An 18,411-nucleotide genomic window follows, 5' to 3' on the forward strand; every position below is an offset into this window, starting at 1 on the left:
CGTGTGACTAATCTAGATCAGTAAAATCATCTTCAAACAAAAATCTTGCCCTTATACCAGCCCCCAAAATGAAAACAATAAGTAACTCAGTGTAAGCAAATCCCACACCCTCCCTTATGACCCCACTGCAGCCCTACACTTCAAACTAAAACAGCATGAGTAATGTGGAAGGGTTAGTTTAGCAGCATGACTTGCAAAGCACTCTGGTGCCCTCAAATGGCAAAAACCTGCACTGCAAATACAAGGACATCATTCATTCCTGGCACTTCAGGAGTCCCTCCTTTCTCAAGCACCACACACATCAGCTGACTGTTGGCTAGAAAGGTCACTTCCATGAAATTCTTCCAATCTGGTAGCAGAAAAGACTGAAGAATGTTTACTGTCCATTTTATTGGTAAGGAAAGGGGGAAGTAGAGATAGGCACTGAAGAACCAGTAGGAAAGGGTCAAGATTCTTCATTGCCAGAATCATCCTGGTCTTCATAACAACTATCAGCCTCTTCCTCCATATCATCATCCTCATAGTAGTCATCATATAAAAGGTCAGATCCCTCATCTGGAGCTGCTACCTTTGTTTTCACACAGTATTCCGCCAGAGTAGTAGGAACCTTTACACCATCCATCTCTGCGTCTGCTTTTGTATTGAGAACTTGCTTCCTGTCAATGACATTATTACAGTATAGTTATCTCTTACCAACAAGTTATGCAGCACTTTACATTTAGTAAGAGGCACTCATTAGAAACTTGAGGCAAACAATTATAACACTGCAGGAAGTGCATTGTTAATGGGCATCTGAAGTGAGAGGGATATGGAGGCTGACATATTTATTTCTTTTTAACTACTCCAAGACCGCGCCACGCCAATGAGCATGGCCGCCGAGGCAGCCCCAGGCCCGCATTACACCAATTGGCATCAAGTCCTGGAGCGTGAATCTCCTTCTCGGGCTCGGACCTCCGCTCCACCCCGTTTTCAGTCTCCGAGCGTGAACGCAGTCTATTTACACAGTACAGCGCTGCGATCAGCCGTGTGACACTGGGGGCGGCCATGTGGCACGGCTGTCCCCCTGGGGGGGAGGAGGAAACAAATAGTAAAAAATATTTAAAAAATATGAACATAAATATTTATTTAAAAAAAATAAACACAAGAGAGCTCTGTTGGTGGGGAGAAAAGGGGGGGGGGGGGGGGGGGGGGGGGAATTCACTCCTATGCTGTGTTGTGCGGCCCTGCAGCTTGGCCATAAAGCTGCAGTGGCCAATTATGAAAAATACAGCCTGGTCTTTAGGGGGGTTTACCACTGTGGTCCTCAAGTGGTTAAAGAATTCCAGTTGTCTGGCAGCCCTGCTGATCTGTTTGGTTGCAGTAGTGTCTAAATAACATCAGAAACAAGCATGCAGCGAATCTCGCCAGTTCTGACAATATTGTCAGAAACACCTGATCTGCTGCATGCTTGCTATAGCTAAAAGTATTAGAGGCAGACGATCAGCAGGACAGCCAGGCAACTGGTAAGGAAATAAATATGGCAGCCTCCATATAACTCTCACCTCGGGTTCACTTTAAATAATACCAGTTGTCTGGCAGCCCTGCTTATTTCTTTGGCACCAGTAGTGTCTGAATCACACACCTGAAAGAAGCATGTGGCTAATCCAGTCAAACTTCAGTCAGAAACACCTGATCTGCATGCTTGTTCAGGGGCTGTGGCTATGAGTATTAAGAGGCAGAGGATTAGTAGGACAGCTAGGCAATGTACATTGTTTAAAAGGAAATACATATCGCAGCCTCCATATCTCTCTCAGTTCAGGTTTACTAATAAGGATACATGAGGCAAATTAAATACTACAGATTTACTTACCTGGGGCTTCCTCCAGCCCCTAGAAGCCTTTGTGTCTCTTGCCGCATTTCCGCCGTCAGCCACTCTTCTGTGGTCCCTTCAGTAGCTTCTATGCATGTGCAAGCACACACATACGCCACCTGCAGTTGTGCTTCCATTTAATTTGGCTCATGTATCCTTTAAGGCAGTCTTTCATTATTATTATTATTATTATTATTATAATATTTAAAAGGAGGCAGAATGCAAACCTCAAAACTTTCACAGAGTAGCTGGGCTGTAAGAAAAATCACAAATAATGTCCTCTCCTGCTATTCCATCCAGCTAGCTGAGTGCAAAATGGAGTTTTGTGTGTGAACTGAAACACCTCTTCAGCTATCTAATGGCTGGGCTTCTCTAGAGGCTGGAGACAATAGCAACGTGTGCTCCAGCCCTCCACATAAAATACCGGCAGCTGCATATGGGAGTTAAAGAAAACGGACAGCACAGCCAAAGAGAACACATACGTGTCATCAATTCATAAGAATCAGTCCACTAATTACCTTGTCTACAGTGTAATTGTACTGTGCAACTGCAGCATTCTTCAGCTTTGGAGAGTATAGAGAAGGGGTAAGCTTGTATAAGGCTGCCCTCTGTGTCTCTATTACATGGACATTTAACTGGACAGCCTTTCCCAGTGACATAGCAGTGGGGAAGGATTCCACAAAGTGAATTCAGAGTAAAAACAGACTCTTAAGGTAGCTATACACTGGTCCATTTGCCATCAGATTCGACCAACAGATAGATCCTTCTCTGATCGAATCTGATCAGAGAAGGATCGTATGGCTACCTTTACTGCAAACAGATTTCAGCCTGAAACCGATCACAATCTGTTGTGGTGGTGGTGCTGCCGCCGCTCCCCCCGCCCGCATACATTACCTGCTCCGCCGGCACGACTCCAGTCCCCAGGTCTCCGCTGTCTTCTCCGCTCTGGTCTCCAGGTCCAGCATGCTTTACTTCTTCCTGCCCGGCAGGAAGTTTAAACAGTAGAGCGCCCTCTACTGTTTAAAATTCCTGCCGGGCAGGAGGAACTGAAGCATGCCGGAGACCAGCGCGGACACGGAGCAGCGGTGACCGGGGGTAGTCGCTCCGGCGGAGCAGGTAATGTATTGCCGCTCTATTGCGTCATCGGGCACTCGAACGCCGCTAGCGACGCGCTCTACCCGCGGGCGATCAACGGTAATTTTCCGCACGGAGCGATCGACGGGATCGGACGAAATGGATCGAAATTCGGCGTGTAGCGCGAACGATTGGCAGCAGATTCGATCCCAGTGATCGAATCTGCTGTCGAAACGGCGGCAAATCGGGCCAGTGTATGGCCAGCTTTAACTCTGATGAATGGTGTCTCTTAGCCATCTAGCAGCTGAGCTTTTTGAAATAGAAAAGCTTTTCAAATGGCCACAGAAGACAGACAGAAAATGGACACATCTCTTTCAAGATCTCTTAACGTCAAAGTACATTACCACAAAAATCCCTGACATGCAGGGAATTTAAGTGACTATGTAGTGAGAGGAACATGGTGGATGCCATGTTTATTTCCTATAAAACAATGCCAAATAACTGGCTGCCGTGCAGATCTTTTTTATATCAAGGGTTAAGCCTTTAAAAGGCCTCATGCATCCTTTAAAGGAAACAAGAAAATAACCACATTATGAAATACGTACAAACATTTTTAGATCCTATTTCAAGCTTTTATGGCTGTTTAGAGTCCTCTTCAGTGAAATGATATTTTATTTATCGAAGAACCAATTTAAGTAGTCTATATGCTAAGCTGTATGTAATGACATGTTTTTGTAGGGCTTTTGGTTGTTTTCCCTGAAAAGCTTTCATTACTGAATTAATCATTATAGCCTGGATATCGGCCAGGACACTATCTGCATGGAGCTTGTAAGTTCTCCCAATGTTAGTGTGGGTTTTCTCTGTGCTTACACCATGGTAGAAACATTAGATAATAAATATGGTAAGGATTAGATTGTATTCTCCTCTGAAAGACAGCTAGTCTTATCACTATGCACTTTATAAAGTGCTGCAGAAGTTTCCAGTACTATATCAATGCTTAATAATAATGTCACATGTCATTCTAGCTCTCATGCATATACTGTGATAAATTTGCCTCTATGGTACTTTTAAAACTGATAAAACCTTTAGGCTAGGTTCATACTGCAGTTAGAGGCTGATGCTGGCATGGAACACCCACGCTGTTGTTCCTGTCCCTTATCTAGCAATACTAATGTTGGGGGGACAACAGCAAAAACCCATGGCAGTGTTCACACTAGGGTTGATGGCTATGGTTCGATCCAATGTTTTGTTCGGTGCATGCCTCTTGCACATTGCAAGTAGACGTTGTCTTAGCTGTCTAATGAGTGTTTCGTGGTAATTTCCACTTGAAAATTTAGTGCAAATAGGACATTTCTAAAAGTCATGCTATTCCGCTAAAGTGCATGTGCGGCATGGGAGAGCCAAAGCACGTGCATTTGAACCCTTCAGCCCATGGCATGAAGTGGCTAATTTCACCTGCACAGTGCAAGATGAGGCTGCGTAAACATTGATCATATACTTCAGCATCCACCAGCCAGGGTTGATAAAGTTAAAGCATATATGAACGAAAAAAGAACAAACTTATCTCAGTAGAGGGAAGCCTCTGTATAGTCCAGAGGTTCCTGTATCTTCTCGCACCCCTCAGCTTTTGTGCTGGGGCGCTTTGAGCATATTCAACAATACTGTTGAATATGTTGCTCATGGCCACGTGTATGGCAGTAGGGCTTGCCCCTGCACAGTAGCATGAAGTATAACGCTGTGCACAAGCAGCTTCATCCTACTGTGCAGGCGCAAACCCTACTGGCGCAGGTGCAGTGCATCCACGCTTGTACATGGAGGGGGGCGAAGAAGGAGATTTGCATTGATAACCCACATATCCAATCAAGAATTGATTGTTATTACAACTGAAAATACAATTAAATGTGCCCTAACATGCTTTATTCTGGTGGAAGGCTGGTTTCACTTGACCTCTGGTGAGCTATGAGCACTGATTATATATTGCTGCTAAATTGTGTACTGCGGTTTGTGATATCTGGTGAATTGCGTCTGGCCGTTTACCTGACATCTAATACAGCAAGAGCTGCAAGTGATTTTACATATATGTTTTTCCTTGTTGATTTTTTTTTTCTCTCGTTTGATTAGCAGACAGGGAATAACCAGGGGGGAGGGATTACCTGAACCAGGAGCCATGTAGTCAGCTTTAGGACTCAGTCTCTGAGCTTGCTCATTAAGTGGCAAGATACTGTACATAGGTGTTTAAAAACAGGCATTGAAAGACCTGCAATAGGTAAGTGCCCTTGCCTCTTTGGTTATTTTACAGCAACATTTTATTTACATTTTTTTCAATCAAATCGCTTTAGGTTTTAGCATGGCCCCATCTTGCAGGTCAGCATACATCTTGTGCAATGTACACATACCTAGAACAAACAAGGGTGTGTACTGTTGTCCTCGATGTGTGCGAGTTGTTGAATTAGAAACCCTGACCAGGGAGCTAAATGAGCAGCTTAAAAGACTGAGATCCATTGACAACATGGAGATGAGCCTTGTTATCCCTGAACAGGTATTGGCAGGGATCAGTGAAGAGGAGGATGGAGTGCAGCGTGGACAGAATAGCAAAGTTGGTTCCTGGGTCACAGTAAGAAGCAGAAGGGTAAAAAGATTAAGGGAGGCTAGTCCTGAGTTGGCACATCCTAACAAATATGTATGTTGCATGATGCTGGGGATGCTTATTTTGGAGTAGCAAGCAGGGCCGGATTTACCATAAGGCACGGTAGGCACGTGCCTACAGGCACCTGATGATGGAAAGGTAGTCCCACTCCCCTCCCCGAGTGCCTCCCTCCTTCCCTATGCAGAATCCTGATGAGATAGTAAATAAGAAATTACTCAACCTGCTCTCGGCATTCAACTGATGAGATCTCCCTTCAGTCAGGGGCACCTCTAGCCACCTAATACTTGGGGACACCTCTAGCTCCTTAATATCGGTGTTCCTTTAGCTACTTAATTCTTTGGGGCAACTCTAGCTACTTAATGTTGAGGGTATGTCTGGCTGCCTAATACTAAGTAGCACCTGTAGATACCTAGGGAGGAAGGGACAAGTGACAGCTGGGACAGCCAGCATACTTACGGTGCGGTTCAGTGGGAGTTTGTAGATTCCTAGAAGGCAAAGTCTAAGGTGCCAGGACATCTGTGCCTATAGGCTCCTCTGAGGTAAATCCGAGCCTGATAGCAAGACTGCAGCAGTATATGTCCACTAGCAACCAGGGGACTGACTACTGCAAGGAGAATGAGAATAGGAGTGCAGCTAAGGCCAGGCAGGTGTTAGTGGTAGGGGACTCTAAGAGACAAGCATGCCGTACTGTATGTTGTCTCCAGTTTGCTTGAATGGCAGATTGCATAGGCAAATTGATGGGTGGGACTGGTGAGGACCCAGATGTCTTTGTACACATTGATACCAATGACAAAAATAGTGGAAGTTTTTAAACTAGGACTTTTTTTTTCATATGACCATGCACGGTAGTGTGTCATATGCACAGCGCCAACCCCCGGCTACTGACATACTCCCTGCTGGGCAGGAAGTACGTCTCCAGCATTCCTTACGCCGCGTTGCAACGCACTCCCATCGTGCACACTTACTGCTTTGCCCACTGACTTGCATTACTGCATAATCCGTGCGGTAGGCACGGATCATGCGGTAAAGCACTGCAGCCTTTGTGTCGGCAATGAGGCAATTTGTATACTGGCGTTGCGCATGCCATTGCATTGCATGAAGTGTGCAAATCTCTAAAGACTTGCATGGCCCTTGCAGTGAGGATGAGTAACGCGGTGCGACGCTGCATATTAGAAAATGGTAAACTTTCAAATAGATTCTTAATGACTATTGTTGAATGTACATACCTTATGGAAGTAAAAATGTAAAAAAGGCCAGTGTAGATAAATAATACTGATTTGAACATGATTAAGTGTAAAAGGAATGCCTTTAGTGCCCTAAAGAATGAGGGGACTGCATCTGCTCTAAAGAATTATAGGGAATGTAACAAAAATGGCAAAAAAAAAAAAAAAAAAAAAAAAAAAAAATCAGGCTTGAGAAACTGGAAGCGTAAAAAAGTGACTAGTTATATAAAGTCAAATCTCGAAAAAAGTTATACCAATATATAACCTTGAAAAGAAAGAAGGTAGAGATTATAGGACTTTTACAAAATCAGATGGGAAAGTTAATTGTCAAGGACCGAGCTAAAGCAGAAATTTTAAATGCTTGTTTTGCTTCTGTCTTTACCAAGGTGATGCCTTTAGCTCATGATATGGCCCTGGGTTGTTCCCAATCTACCTCATTCAGCATTATTTGCCTAACACAGGAAGGTGTGCAGGAACGATTAAATAAGATCAAAATAGACAAGGCACCTGGCCCAGATGGTATCCGCTCCCGGATATTACGTTCACATGGGCATCTGCCAGCGTGTTAGCATGTAACAAAGCATTTGACATCTTCCAGCAGCTTTACTCCTCGCAGGGGAACATGGAGATATGGCGGTAAGCGACCCTGGAAGCAGCATGCTGCTCCCTGGGTCTGCTGAAACAACATGAAAAATTAGGGTCTGAATGCGCCATTTGCGCAAACAGCAAACTATGGTTAAGGCGCTGCCCATTCACTTGGGCTAAAGCAAATACAATTCTGTGATGCACCGGACAGAAACTGTTACTAACATACCTGATATTTAACTCTGGCACTGTACATACAAGTCTATCTCATCATGTCACTTCGGTTGTCCTTTAAGTGCTTCACAGTGAATGAATGAGAAAGTTGGCTTGCATGGCTCAGTTGTTATTGAGATGCGAGTAACTGTTTTCAAATAATGCCTAGGTATGCCAACAACCCCACAGATGTGATCCCTCCATCATTTGGTGTAAATGTGTCATGATAGCAAACCAGGGAGGCTGAGCAATACATTTTACTTACAGGTCTGTAAAAACGTAGGAGCCAATCAAACAGAGAATAGAGAATTCTGGGCATCTTTACCACCTAACTGTACACTCTTTCCACTGTCTCCAGAAAGCTGCCAAAAAATGCTGACTGAACTTTTCAAGATAAAACTGAATGTCATTCAGTTACAAAGAGATCTGTATAGAAAAGATGTATGTTACGCAGATGTTTATATTCACTGTGTTAATTAACCCTGTAATTATTTTATGTTTTTCATATCTGAATATAAAACCTTGAAAAACAGATTTGAGATAAAATTATAATACACAAAATCTGTGCATAGGCTGTGTTGCCTCACCGAATAATGTCTGTGTACTCTTTATCATGCCCCTTGCTTTCTTTCCATCTTCGGTACATAACAGAGGCATCCACGTTAGCCGGAGAGAAAGTGTTTGGTTCATTCAATAGAGATATCACGCTGAGTAGGATTGTACTGTGAAAATATAGGAGCACAAGATGAATTCTGCTCTCTATATAAAGCAATACGAGACCAGTACAAAACAACTGTAAATAGAAACAATTCATTTCTAATTTTACAACATAAATGAAGCTTGCAGCACAATAGGACTTCTGCAATTTAGTTCTTCTTTCCCAAAGAACAAAATAAAACTAAATATCATTTATAAAAGGAGACAAAGAAAGACACCTAAATGTACTTAAAAAAATTGTTTAAATCAGTCAGTTACTCTCTTAAGTTCTACCAAATACCACGAATCAAGCGTCTGCATAAATAAATAAAATAGCTGTTATATACCATAACTTCCAGCTAGCAATGTTTATAAAGTAATCAAATTGAGAAACCTTTTAGATATTCCACTGGTATATAAAACAGTCAATATAAGCAATATGCATAAGGCCCAGTTCACACTTGCGTTTTGAGGTAAACGGATCCGTGGAAACAGATCAGTTTTCGTTCCCCTACCGTTCTGTTGGGCCTGTTCACACCACTCCATTGCCGCAGCCGCTTCCGCTCCGTTTCTCCACATCCCCCCCCAACCTTATAATGTGGGTTGTTTGGAGCTGGTAAGTCTCTTTTATCCCTTTGGGTGATGGTGACTACAAGAATATAGGAGGCCTGTATACCACCATGATGAAGTTTTACAGACAGTTTATTATTTTATACTGTATTTGCACTGTGTTGGTTTGACAGCCTCTTCAGCCACACACTATGCATATTTCTCACAGCTGAAGTACATCTGGAACTTTTCTCTACTGGATATCACCCATTTTTGAACAGAAGTATTCTGACAATCCTCTCCGCTTCCATGCAAAGAATGGAATTGAGCAGGCAGCTGGAAGTTGCTAAAGAGGAGATGAGGGCCCATGAAATGGTGCAGAAGATACTTTTTTATTTAGCAAAAACTACTTTTTATGAATGAATTAAAAATATTTCTATAAAATGTATATAACAATATATACCTTAACTGAGGCTTTAAAAGCCTGTGTAACCCTCAGCTTGTCATATTGCATCATAAGAAGGACTGATGAAAGGTTACTGATGAATTAGCCTTTGTGGAATTGCAGCTGAGCTCACCCATTCACAGCCAGAACTTAAAAAAATAAATAAATAATAATGTAGGGCAGCAGGATTCATTCACAATAAGTACTTGCTACATTTCCCACACCAATCCGTTAACCTTTCAACAAACCCTGCTATGGTCATTATGACCCAGGTGATGGTTGTAGACTGTGACAACCTAATAAACTGATATGTTTGAATAATTCCAGGCCAGATTTGAAGGACGGTGTATGTTCTCCAATGTTCTCCAGCTCAAGAGAAGCTCAGTAAAAAGAAAGTCAAAGCCAAAATACCAGACAACCTGGTGAGTAGAGTCAGCACCACCAACATTTCAGCGCTAGAAAGAATGTTAATGTCTTACCGCACATTCTGAGTAGGGTTCCAACGCTCAGAAGGAAGTTCTCCACTTTGGGGGTCATCTATTGGAGGATGCAAAATCGAAATACACACATCTCCATTCTATTCAGAAAGAAATATTGCCCCATTAAACTAGTAACACATATCTCTCTAAGAAGTCAAAAGTCAAGTCAAGTAAGAAAAACATCTTTATGTGCTTTGATAGAACTGTAAACTATTACAACACCTTTCTGTAATAAACCAGCCACATACTTACATTGATCAATTACCTCCCCCCCCTGCACCCCATTAGGGTTTCCCCTCCGTCAACATCTTCAAGAAGGCCTTCAAAACTCACCTTTTTACTCTGGCCTATCCCCCCTCGTGCTCTAAACCGGCAGCTGGACTCTGGTCCCCTACCTTTCGTGTCCCCACCTCTCCCTCTAGATTGGAAGCCTTCAGGCATGGTCCTCCTCCTTATGGCCCATATGCAATTCACTTTTGCACCTGAGTTTTCTCCTATGAGATATTTTTTCACCTTCTAGTTCAATTAACTTTCCATCACTTTCAGCAGAAAACTACCAAAAAGTAGCTAAAAAAAAAAAGTACTATCAAGTTCATTCTGAGTATTTTTTTGCTTTCTGGTGGCTTGAAAGGCATTTTGTTGGCAAGTTAAAAAATGTCACCTTGGAGAAAACTCAGGAGAAAAAGTGAATTGTATATGGGTCCATTTCTCCTATCTTATCACGCACCTCCATTACCGTATACCCATCCTATGGATCTGAGTGAACCTAACTTGCCTAATCTCCATGCTCCCATCCAGTGACTGACTAAGCATTACCTTGTACTCATACTGTGCTGCATGATCTGGTTTGCATGTATTCATGTTTTGTCTTATTGCTGTATGTTACCCCTAAATATTGTCTGTAACCTAAACTAAAGTCCAGCGCTGCGTAATATGTTGGCGCTTTATAAATACAATAAATAAATAATCAATCTGAACATATAAGGCCCAGATCAATAATGCAGTGTACATCAACTACTGATTTTGTCTTAACGTAAAAGGGCACCAACCTGTACAATTATGCTTATATGGGATAACTTTACACATAATGAAAAAGGACTCAATACTGCCCCAAACAATGATTGTAAATATCATAATGAAGTATTCTCTTTTATGTTTATAGGGCTCATCCTCGTTCTGCATGACATAGAATTGTGTGGGGGCCGATGATACTGGGTTACCTTGTGACTTTTCTAGTAATTACAATTAGAGGCATTGTTTGAAGCTTAGCAATTGTTTTTAAATAGTTTTATTTACCTTTATTGGCTAGTTCTTCATTAAGATGTAATATTAATGTCAAATTGGTGCAGTATTGTGTCCTTTTTCTTTATGCATGAATTATTACAGTACTGATTTTGTTTCTACCCCAACATACAACTTATTCTGCTGCTTCTGTTGATACTGCAGAAATGCTTAGCTGCTAAACTTAGCAGCAGCCTGTTCTCTGTACACAGTGTTTAAAGAGAACCTTACGTGAATCAAATGCAGTTTAACTTACCCGGGGCTTCTTCCAGCCCTCTATAGTCCTCCAGGTACCTCGCTGTCCTCCCGATTCACTAAGTTCTGCTGCTGTGCCCCTCTGAAAACTGGCTGACCAAGCCCTTTTGTGGGGTACTGTACAAGCATGGCCACGGCCTCAATCGCACTCCTGTGGCCAGGAGCGTTCTGTACATACAGAGGGCCAGATTTATCAAGAGTGTCTGAGACAAAATATTGGTAGGTTTTTAGAAATCCATGCCGAACTGTCTCAGGCATCTTAAGAAATCATTAGATAGTGCAGATTCCTTCTAAAACTGTTGTAAAATAGGAGGAGATAGGAAGGTCTCTCAGACAGTGCATTGTGTGAGGGGGAATTGCTGTTGCTGAGGTAACCCACACACCTGCTGTATTGATAGCAGCAGGCTCTGAGGAGGAATTCAGCAGGGGGGAGGAGCACCACACAAATATCTATCCTGCACTCTGCAATCATGTCTAGCCTGCAGTTCTACATCTGTAGAACTGCTATCAAGCACTTCTTAATCTGCGCCAGTATAGGGATGGATTTGCTCATTTCTTAACTAAATTGCCACTATTACCTAGGATTTAAGAAGGTTCTTATCATGCAGAACTGTTCTCCCTGCTGGTTAGAACAGATTAAGAAGAAAAAACTGTTGGTAATGTGTTGATAAATCTCCCCCACAGTTCCAAGAGCATGCCACTGCACATGCACAGAACGCTCACGGCCACGGGGGCCCGATTGCGGCTGCACATGCGCAGTAGCCTGTGACAGGACTCAGGAGTCAGACAGCTTTCAGAGGGCACAGCAGTGGAATGCAGCAGACCGGGAGGACAGCGAGGGAACTACAGTACTACAGGAGGCTGGAATAAGCCCTGGGTAAGTTAAAGTGAATGCCTTTAGTTCACTTGAGGTTCCCTCTAAAGAGGTTATCAGCACTTCACGAAAGGTGACCATACATCTAGCGATTTGGCTGTACGATTGACCATTCGATTATTTTATAGAATTGAGAGAGAATCGAGTGTGTTCCAGAATTAACAATTGATGAAAAGCGGCTGATTTCATGTAGAATCGACCAGCTTAGACGATTGAGCAGGATGCAAGATATCAGTCAATCGCACAGGAATCGGCTACTGTTCACATGTCACTCAACAGACACTGAATTGTTTTTTGCATTCAGAGCATTGAGACAGAACATTGGTCAGATCAAATGTGAAGGTGAATCACATAGGATATCGTTTGTAGTGTGTGGGTCACTAGTCGATCGACTTTAGATCAACCATACTGAAGTTGATTCCTTAATAAAGTCGCACGCTTTCTCGATTGAATCAGAATTGCTAGATGTATGGCTAGCTTAAGGGTATAATTATGTGCACAAAGTACGGTATGTTGAACACTGTAGACACAAAAGAGAAAGATTACTAGAGCAGAGAAAAGAAAACCAGAGGGACAAGTGAAGAAAACTATCAACAGAAGTGAAAAAAAAGTAGAGAAAAAGCAGACAGGCAAAAGAGCCTGCATTTTCCTGAGGGGTTTGTTAGGGTAATCTTAAACCTATGGACCTTCACCTCAGCCAAGCTGGGGATCACATGATTCACTCACAGTATTTTGAGCCAAGTCTAAGATGACTTTTGTGCAACTTATTCTATCAGATGAACTTGTACCAGTATTGCTGGATTTTATCATTACACACATGAACGGTTTGCATTTTGTGCCTGTGTTTCCTGATGTTGTACAGTATGTGAACCATTTATGTAATTATGTTGAGCACTATTGTCTGTATTGTACTCTGTACAGCGACACAGAAGACGATAGGGCAAAATTAATAGGCAATTATGGGCAGTGTTGATCCAAGGACTGCCATCTGGAGTCAGGAAGACATTTTTTTTTCTTTTTAAGGCTAATTGGCCAAAGCCTTGTAGGGGGTTTCGCTTTCTTCTGGTTAAACCCTGATATGCGAGTGTGCAGGTCAGTGTTGTAAAGATCATTTACATTTTTTATTTTTTTTGGTGCAACTTGATGGATACATTTTAACCAAACTAACCATGTAACTATGTAAATAGGTAATAAGTGCAAGAAAACACTCCAGAACTGCACCCAAATTTGACTGCAATTTTCAAGGGGACCCAGAATCCCTTGCTGGATTCCAACATTACCCAATATAGTAACGGATCTAACTTACATTTTTCTGCAAATCTTGTGTTTCCAGCCCTACAACACCAGAGAAGCACAATGTGCCTTCCAAAATCTCTATGTTTGGTTCAGTGTATCGATCCCATTTGGGGGAAAATTAGTGTGAACTGATCATATAACAGACCTTGTTCCTCAGTAGCTCAAAATGGATAATTCAACTTATTTTCTACAAATGTTCTCATGAAAAACACATTTTATGACTATTGCAAAGTTGACGTAATAAGGAATATTTAGCATTTGCTAAGTTTACAAATTGGGCCAAGCAGTGGTGAAAAATAACCCAAGAATGTGTAAAACTTTGGCCTTTTATACATAAGCCCTACAGGTCCTTATTTATCCTGTGGACATGTCCTTGTGCACAAGGTAGCAAGTCTGCCAATGCAGCAGTGAAAGTAATAGAAACACAATGCTATCCTGAAAGACTGTCTTGGTAGATCAAGTTTTTATCAAAGAACGTCTGTCCAAAGTATCCTGTCAGTGGGCGCACGTAGTTGCATGCTGGTGCAATCAGCTTGAGGCAGGGGCGTAACTAAGAGCCCCCGGGCCCCCCTGCAGAAGTTGTGAGCGGGCCCCCCTCCCCCCGGGGCCCACTCGTGGCTGTTTTGGGGGGCTGGAGGGGTCGCAGCATGAGGGGAAAGCTATGGCCACACTGGGCGGGGAGGGGGGGGGGGGGAAGGTCCCCCCCTCCCTCACCTCGGGCTTTCCCCTCTGCGCTCCTCTCCAGCTTCAATAGCTATACAAGTGCAGCGGAGCGGCGGGCAGCGGCAGGCAAACATACCTTCCGTGCGTCCGGACGCTTCTCGCTCTAGTGACTGACGCCTGCCGCTGCCTGCAGCTCCGCTGCACTTGTATAGCTATTGAAGCTGGAGGAAAGCACAGAGGGGAAAGCCCGAGGTGAGGGGGCGCATGGGCTGCATCCCCTATTGGTATGCCCATGGCCTGAGGCCTCTTGCACACTGCAAACCGCAAGTCCGATTTCCTATTTTCTCTTTGTGCTATCAACACAAGAAGAAAAATGCAGAAAAATGCAGTACCGATTAAAAATCGCAAATCGCATGTAAAATCACGTCAAAATCTCTAATCGGAATCGCATGTAGTCTGTAACAGGCCTCAGTCTGCACTACAATCTTTAAACTGATAGTGTATTTATAACTCTGTTTTCCAATAACATAATTTGATTGGTCCATTTTGCAAGCTACATAAATTTGCCTTAGAAAGTTGCATAATTCTGCATCAACACGGAATTATATGCATCTCATAGACATAGACCATCCTTACTCATTTCCCCAGGAGGTGGCATATATCTAGGGGCCCGATTAATGTTAAATAAATCTTTCAAAACTATTGCCTCTACCTCCTCCTGGGAATTAGACATGAGGAAGAGACCCCTGTTTTTTATATTGTACAAGGCCGATTTGTATAGAGAGGGAAGATTTTCACCCTCCCAGAAAGGTACCCCCATACTCCTAGGTACCCCCTGCTCACAGGCCAGCCTGCATGGTGAAGAAGAGTTCATTAGTGTTTTTGTAAATAATTCTTACAAGTTAAAGAAAAAATTATCAAAAAAAGTTAGAGTTAAAGTGAACCTAAACAAAAAAATAAATAATTTACCTGGGGCTTCTACCAGCCCCCTGCAGCTGCCCTGTGCCAGCACCCTCACCAAACGATCCTCCGGTTCCCTACAGCTCCCTAGTTTCATTTTGATGCGCAGCTCCTGTGTTCCCATGCACAACAGCGCTCTGCGCATGAGCAGTATGAAAAAAATCTCTACTGCATGCGCAGAAGGCTCCCTGGAGTGTTTAGGCATTTTTGACAATAAACACCACCTACCACATCTAAAAACACAAACTGAATTAACTTCAGTTCAACAATCAGTCTTCCTTGCTCTGTCTTCTTTCAAGTGCACTGTTAGCTAAAATTGTATTATTTAAGAAAACAGGATCTAACTTCCAGTCTTTTATTTGTAAATACATGAAATCAGTACTGACCTCATAGATGTTTGGGTGCCACATCTTTGTAAGGAATCGGAATGTAGGAGGAGAATATGGATAATCTATTGGGAATTTTAGGTGAGCCTATAAAAAAAAAAAAAGAAGTACAGTATGTTAATACAATATATATATATATATATATATATATATATATATATATATATATATATATATATATATATATATATATATATATATATATATATATATATATATATATATATATACACATACACACATATATACACACACACACACAATGTTTTTTGGTTGTTTTTAATGTGCTTTTTATTTGTTTTAAACTACTTACAACAGTTTATACACTACTGTAACATGCCGCATCAAAAATAAGCAGTACAAAACTAGTCCAATATAAGAGACCGGTGTCCCTGCTTACACCTGTCTCTGTGTCCGTGCTTTTGGATACTGCGCATGTGCGCAGCATGGACCCAGACAGCCGTTGGGACTTGAGGACTGGGCCAGTGAGCCAGGCAGGCGTGTACACGAGTGGCGAGTGTGCGCACACTGACATGTGGCGGTGTTAGAAAACAGACCTACAGCTCGTTTTTAAACGGGCTTGGGTCGACTAGTAATGTATATTTTGTACATGGAGACAATTTTGTTTTTATATATGAAAAATTATAACTCGAATTGTTTGTAAGTAGGAGACTGCCTGTACACACATAAAGAAGCAAAATAATTTCAGTTACACTCATGTAAAGATGAAGGAAGTTAAACTCGAATCTAAATTCGAAAATTGTGAATCTAATCTAATAATCCCTAACTGTCCCTGCGTCATCCTCCTCCTGTCCGTTTGTCCATGTTTTCTGGCTACTGCGCATGTGTATCCGACAGGAGGAAGATGGGGACAGGGGGTCGGGCGGCCATTGGTGTGCTCGGCGGGGAGCGGAACAACTGCGGAAAATGGCTAGTGGCAACAGGCCCTTATGTGAATTTTCATATGCGTCTAACAATGAGGTCAAGGGAAACAGATGCGTGGTGCAGAAATCTGCAGTATGCAATCCATATTTTTTCTGCATTGCACCTGTATGCAAAAATTTGAATGGGGTCAGCCTGCACTAGGCCAAGATAATCCAGCACTCCAGATATCAGCAACGCATTAAGATAAATTATTTCAGCAAGATGCCAAACATATTATAACAGTATGGCTTTGTAGTAAAAAGTTCAGGAAATAAACGGACTTGCCAGTAGTCCAGATCTTACACCTATTGAAAACATTATAAAACAGAATTACAACAAAGGAAGCCATAAATTGTTGAGCAGCTAAAATCCGGTACCAGACAAAACTGAGTAAAATTATACCGGTACTTTCAGAACTATAGCAATTAGGCTCTTCAGCTCCCAGTGTTTAGAGAGTTGGTAAAAGAGGTGAAACAATACACTGGTAAACATGCTGCTATCCTAACTTCTTCTAAAATGTTTCTGATATGAAATTCAAAACAAGTACCGGTATATACAAATTGCTAGGTTCTCTATACTATTGTCAAATATAGTGTTAAATGGTGTGTAAACCAATGCATTGTTTTTATTTACATTTTACATAACACTTCAGGTTTTCTAGTAATGAGGTTGAAAGTGCATTGTGTATTTAGCATTTCTGTTCATATACCACTCAGTCACCAACAGTACTGCACAAAAATAAGATGTAAGCCTGACCACTTATTTTTGTGTAAATTCTATTTACAAAAGCTGATGTAGGCAGTAACAAAATGCTTGTGGCAAATGGTACCTGTCTGCACTGCGAAGTCACAGAAAAGCAATCACAAAACAAAAAACACTCAAGTAGAAGTTGCTTTTGTCATGGATCAGCAACAGATTCTGGTGAAAATAGTTTTGATACATCTCCACAAGAGCTGGATAGGCCAGGGAGATATTTCAAGATCATCATTTGGAATTCTCTGCTGGGGGGTTGGGAATAAAAAAAACAAAACAAAAGCTTTTGTCTGGAACTCTGAAGATAATACACAGTGCAGTGCTATCCACATATAAACACTACTGTTATCTTCACAGACCAAATATTATCATATCCTTGCAGCCCCATAAGCTGCTTTCCAGGCCTGCTCAGTCACATGATCCCTAGGCACCCCATTCAGTTGTCCCATGCCAGCTATGTACCCCTATTACCTACACACTCTGTCAGCGTTGCCATTCTCATACCAGGCTCCCTGCCCTCATCCTCACCTTGAAGTACCCCTCCTCGTAGAAGGTGTTGGGGGGCCCAAATATTGCCACCTCCCAGTTGTACAGATCCCCCTCATCCACCAGGGTGACCCGGAACCCCTCCACTGGCTCCTCCTGCAGCCCCTTTAGTTCTAACAGTAGCGCCTTCTGGGAGCTGGGCACCGGCATCACTTGCCGGGCCATGGCGGCTCTGCTCCCCGAGATAGAGCTGGGGCCGGAGAGTCCTCTGCGTACTGCAGCTTGGGAATGCCTGTTGTGCTCACAGGGAAGCCGGATGACACGGACGGGACTCTGTGTCAGGACATGTCGCCGACAGCTGCTAACAGTGTGAGGGGAGGTGCGGACTACAACTCCCAGCACCAGGGGGCGGCGCTGTGACGCTACTGTAGTGACGTGCAGAAGGGAATGGATGAGGAGGAGAATGAGGCTCTGCTCTGCAATGCTGCTAGAAGCTTGGGCTCTCACTGTCAGTCCTTTGCTTGCCAAATGTGGATGCTGGACATCTGGGGATGGTTCTTGCAATATTGGGAGCACTAAAGGTGGCCATACATCTCTGGACTTGGGGGCCAATAGACCACCTATATAAATATTTGTTATCGAATTGGATGAAAATCGGTGCCGACAAGAGCATGCCCAATCGGCGATGCAACCTATACCCTTTTAATGCCAAAAATTGGTTGCATGTATCGATCGGACATGCTGCAAGATGTCGGCCATCGTGGTCAAGCAAC

The 18,411-nt window shown here is 42.8% G+C and overlaps 1 protein-coding gene across 2 annotated transcripts; it reads right to left on the reverse strand.

Moving 5' to 3' along the window:
• Positions 1-371: 371 nt before the first annotated feature.
• Positions 372-18,041, reverse strand: CDC34 (cell division cycle 34, ubiqiutin conjugating enzyme). 2 transcript variants are annotated; one of them, XM_068234063.1, is made up of 5 exons: positions 17,681-18,039; positions 15,476-15,562; positions 9,761-9,858; positions 8,179-8,313; positions 372-656 (listed from the first exon to the last, which is right to left on the reverse strand). In XM_068234063.1, exons 1-5 carry the CDS (start codon positions 17,861-17,863, stop codon positions 446-448), a joined length of 714 nt encoding a protein of 237 aa, XP_068090164.1. In that variant the 5' UTR covers positions 17,864-18,039; the 3' UTR covers positions 372-445. The 2 variants fall into 2 exon arrangements, with proteins under 2 accessions (XP_068090164.1, XP_068090165.1); XM_068234064.1 differs by lacking the exon at positions 8,179-8,313 and having other exon boundaries at positions 17,681-18,041.
• Between the last annotated feature and the right edge of the window lie 370 nt (positions 18,042-18,411).

Source organism: Hyperolius riggenbachi, chromosome 1 (assembly GCF_040937935.1).
Source record: "Hyperolius riggenbachi isolate aHypRig1 chromosome 1, aHypRig1.pri, whole genome shotgun sequence".
Classification (NCBI taxonomy): Eukaryota; Metazoa; Chordata; class Amphibia; order Anura; family Hyperoliidae; genus Hyperolius; species Hyperolius riggenbachi.

Bases quoted from the DNA above. Each gene is read 5' to 3' on its own strand.
- CDC34 (XM_068234063.1), bottom strand. From the start codon at position 17,863: ATGGCCCGGCAAGTGATGCCGGTGCCCAGCTCCCAGAAGGCGCTACTG. The intron at 15,563-17,680 runs GTGAGGATGAGG...TTTTTTTTATAG, and splicing joins ACGAGGAGGGGTACTTCAAG to GCTCACCTAAAATTCCCAAT. The intron at 9,859-15,475 runs GTCAGTACTGAT...CTTTCTGAATAG, and splicing joins GGCACCCAAACATCTATGAG to AATGGAGATGTGTGTATTTC.